Source organism: Frankliniella occidentalis, unplaced genomic scaffold, assembly GCF_000697945.3.
Source record: "Frankliniella occidentalis isolate FOCC.00 unplaced genomic scaffold, Focc_3.1 Scaffold42, whole genome shotgun sequence".
NCBI lineage: Eukaryota > Metazoa > Arthropoda > Insecta > Thysanoptera > Thripidae > Frankliniella > Frankliniella occidentalis.
In genome coordinates, this window is record NW_026267172.1 from 1,833,871 (window position 1) to 1,836,903 (window position 3,033).

Here is a 3,033-nt window from a genome sequence, read left to right on the forward strand (position 1 = left end):
CTTAATGATTTGTCCCGGATTTGTCCTTGATTTCTTGCTGGCATTTTCCGAGTGAAGTACCCGGAAGTGCCCAACCCATCGGCTTCAGCCAGGATCCTCTACTCACACTTGACGTCGAGGTAGACGGTGACGGGGGGCGAGAAGCCCACCTCGTTCTTGGCGCGGCACGTGTACCGGCCCGCGTTCTTGCGCGTCACCGGCAGGAACTGCAGCGTCTCCTGCGAGGAGACGAGCTCGTTGCCGCGGTCCGTCGCCTCCCAGAAGACGGCGGCCGGCGGGTTGGCGTCCGCCTTGCACGCCAGCAGCACGCGGTCCACGTTCTCCTCCAGGTCAGACGTCGGCGTGCCCGTCAGGCTCACCTCCGGAGGGTCTGCAGAAAAAAAAGGGACAAAATTAATTGACAAAATGTAAAATAAAGTATTCGGACAGATTTCGCCTCCAACAGCAAGTTAAGCCAAATTCGACCGATCGATCGGTAAATATTTGTCTAAATGGTGTTTTTGAGGTGTTTTTGAGGTGTTTTTTGAGGTGTGCATCAAACCTTGAACCAGCCCACGGAGATCTCCAGAGATGGGGAGAAAGGGAAATGGCAAAGCAATTTTTTAACTAGTACACAATAAAAATACGTTATGACAATGAAATCACATCATGTCAAATTGCGTCTATTTCGAAGAATATTAAAACTGTGCAGGAGTAGTAGGCTAAACCCCAGATGTTGACACAGTCCAAACGAAAAAGCACCACGACCGCCACGAGCGGCGTCGTTTTATAGGACGGTGTGCGTTCAAGCGGCTGAAAAAGCAATAAAATAGAAAAAATCCGAAATCATTAATGTGTTGCCAGCTAAATAACTTCCGATTGGGACTAGTAGGCTTCCTCGTAGCGGGCCAAAGGCGGGCCTGCGACTGCTCAGAGGAGAGCGCCCGCTTACCACGCTCACCCTGGCCGGCGAGCCGGGATAGCCCGCCCCGCCCCGGCAGGCAGCCAGCACGAAGGGCGCGTGCGGAATGCCGGGGCGAACCATCGGCTTGGAATTCCTCAAGCATCCATCCCCGTGACTAGCGCTGCTAGTCTCGAGCCCACTCTCCCCCGGCAGTGTCTAAACACCGCAAACGCCGAGGTCAGCCCCCCCCTCTTCCGCCTCCTCCTCATCCCCTGGGCTCAGAGAGCAGCCAGCGGCTCCGCCACAATGACGTGGACCCAGTCGCGCTTTGCTTGTACAACACGGCACAATAGTCGCGCCTGCTGTGGCTGAACTCTCGTATCAGACCGAACCCCCTCCCTTCCCCCCTCACCCCACCCCTCCTCTCTCTGAAGCACAGAGGCCGGCCAAAACCCTACGTAAATACTCGGCATCAGAGCGAACCCGGGCGCGGCCCAATACCAGGCTGAGAGCGCAATCCGGAGCGAGGGGGGGTTGGGGAGCGGGCAGTCCTCGATACCTTTGAAGTGTGAACGGTGAACGGGTAGGAAGCAGGACGGTGGTGGTGTAAGGGTGAGGGAAGGGGGGCAGGGAGGCCAGGGAGGGTCGCCCCGGCTGACCCCACGCCGGGCCGGGGTCCTTGGTCCGGCCTGCATCCTGATGAGGACCGTTAGGGCCGTGCCGCGACCCTCTCCAATCCAGGTGCGTCCATAGCGAGCCGTAATTAATGAATAGAGACCAAACGCATTAGCATAAACGCCTTGCAAAAGTAGTTACAGCTGGGCTCGTTATTGGAGAGGGGGGAAGGAAGGGGTAAACGGGACTCATTATATGCGTTGTGCATCCCGCCAGCGAACTTGCACAGCGAGAGAGAAAGAGCGATGACACAGAGAGAGAGAGAGAGAGAGAGAGAGAGAGAGAGAGAGAGAGAGAGAGAGAGAGAGAAGCACAGAGGGGTGGAATCGTGGCAGGAGACGGGCAGGGGATTACTACCAGTAGTAGAAATGGAGTGTGTTACGAACCAACGCAAGAATTTTCTCATTAAAGCGGCTCTCTCTCTCTCTCTGTCTGCCTCGGTCGGCTCCTTTGGAACTAAGAAGGCGCCGGGGCAAACAGAGCGGTAACCTTCGCAGCGCTGAGCCGCGGCCCGGCCCCCAGCCGCCGCCGTGCGCCTTGCTAGTCGTCCCGTCCCCCTTGCGAAGCGCCCGCTTGAGTAGTTTAGGTCGGCCCCGGTCCTGCTCTCCACCACCCTCTATCCCCCTCCTTAAGAGCCGGGCCAGGGCGGTTAACGAAGGGTCAGCAATGAGGGTTACGAAGCGAGATAAGGGAAACAAGAGCGCCTCCTCGGAATGAGCACTCTCCGTCTCTCTCGCTCCAGCCCCGCGCACTCTCATCTTGCGAAGGTGGTAAAACTGAAAAGGTGTAAAATTTACACCTTTCAAAGGCCGAGCGCGCGAACTCGTTTCGCCCGGAGGCGGAAAATACACTCATCAGCAGGTTTCCTTCTTGGATGCCGCCGAGGTACAAGGTACTGCTTTCGACTCGTAAAAGAATGGCCCAAAGAAAGTAGTCAAGTTACACACTGCTTCGGGCCTTCGAATGACCAGGTGAGCCAGACGCCTCAAAAGTCACGCCCGCTAACCCGGTGGTAGGCCACACGGCACACTGGTAGCGCCAGCGAATGTGGTGGTAGGTCACCCGCCTCACTGCTAGCGCCTGCGAACGAGATAGTAGGCGACCCGCCTCACTGGTAGCGCCCGCGAATGCGACGATAGGCCACCCGCCCCACCAGCACGCTGCAGTGTTGGACTACCACCGCGCCGCTCGCCGTCCGCCACGACTCCCCCTATCCGGCAGCCGAGGAGTGGTGTGGCGGCTTGAGTCATGGCCCTGGAGGAGGCGCTAAGGGATGGGGTTGGGGGGCGCGAATGCAAACAGTATCGAAAAGGCTTGCAGCCCCCTCGACTGGGGCGGAGCAGGGCGGGGCGCTGCCCATTGTGTTCCGACAAGAGATGAATGTCCCGCCGGGGCCTGTGACCCGCGTCATGGCTCCGGGGGAGGGTGCGAACACAGCGCGAAAACGCTTACACGACGCGAGGGGAGAGAGAGAG

At 58.2% G+C, this 3,033-nt stretch overlaps 1 protein-coding gene across 1 annotated transcript in view; it reads right to left on the reverse strand.

The window, feature by feature from the left end:
- Positions 1–3,033, reverse strand: part of LOC113206762 (irregular chiasm C-roughest protein) — a 59,887-nt gene that overhangs the window by 10,453 nt on the left and 46,401 nt on the right. Inside the window, 1 exon segment of the mRNA XM_052266736.1 lies at positions 109–370. Within this exon segment, the coding sequence (XP_052122696.1) occupies positions 109–370 (262 nt within the window).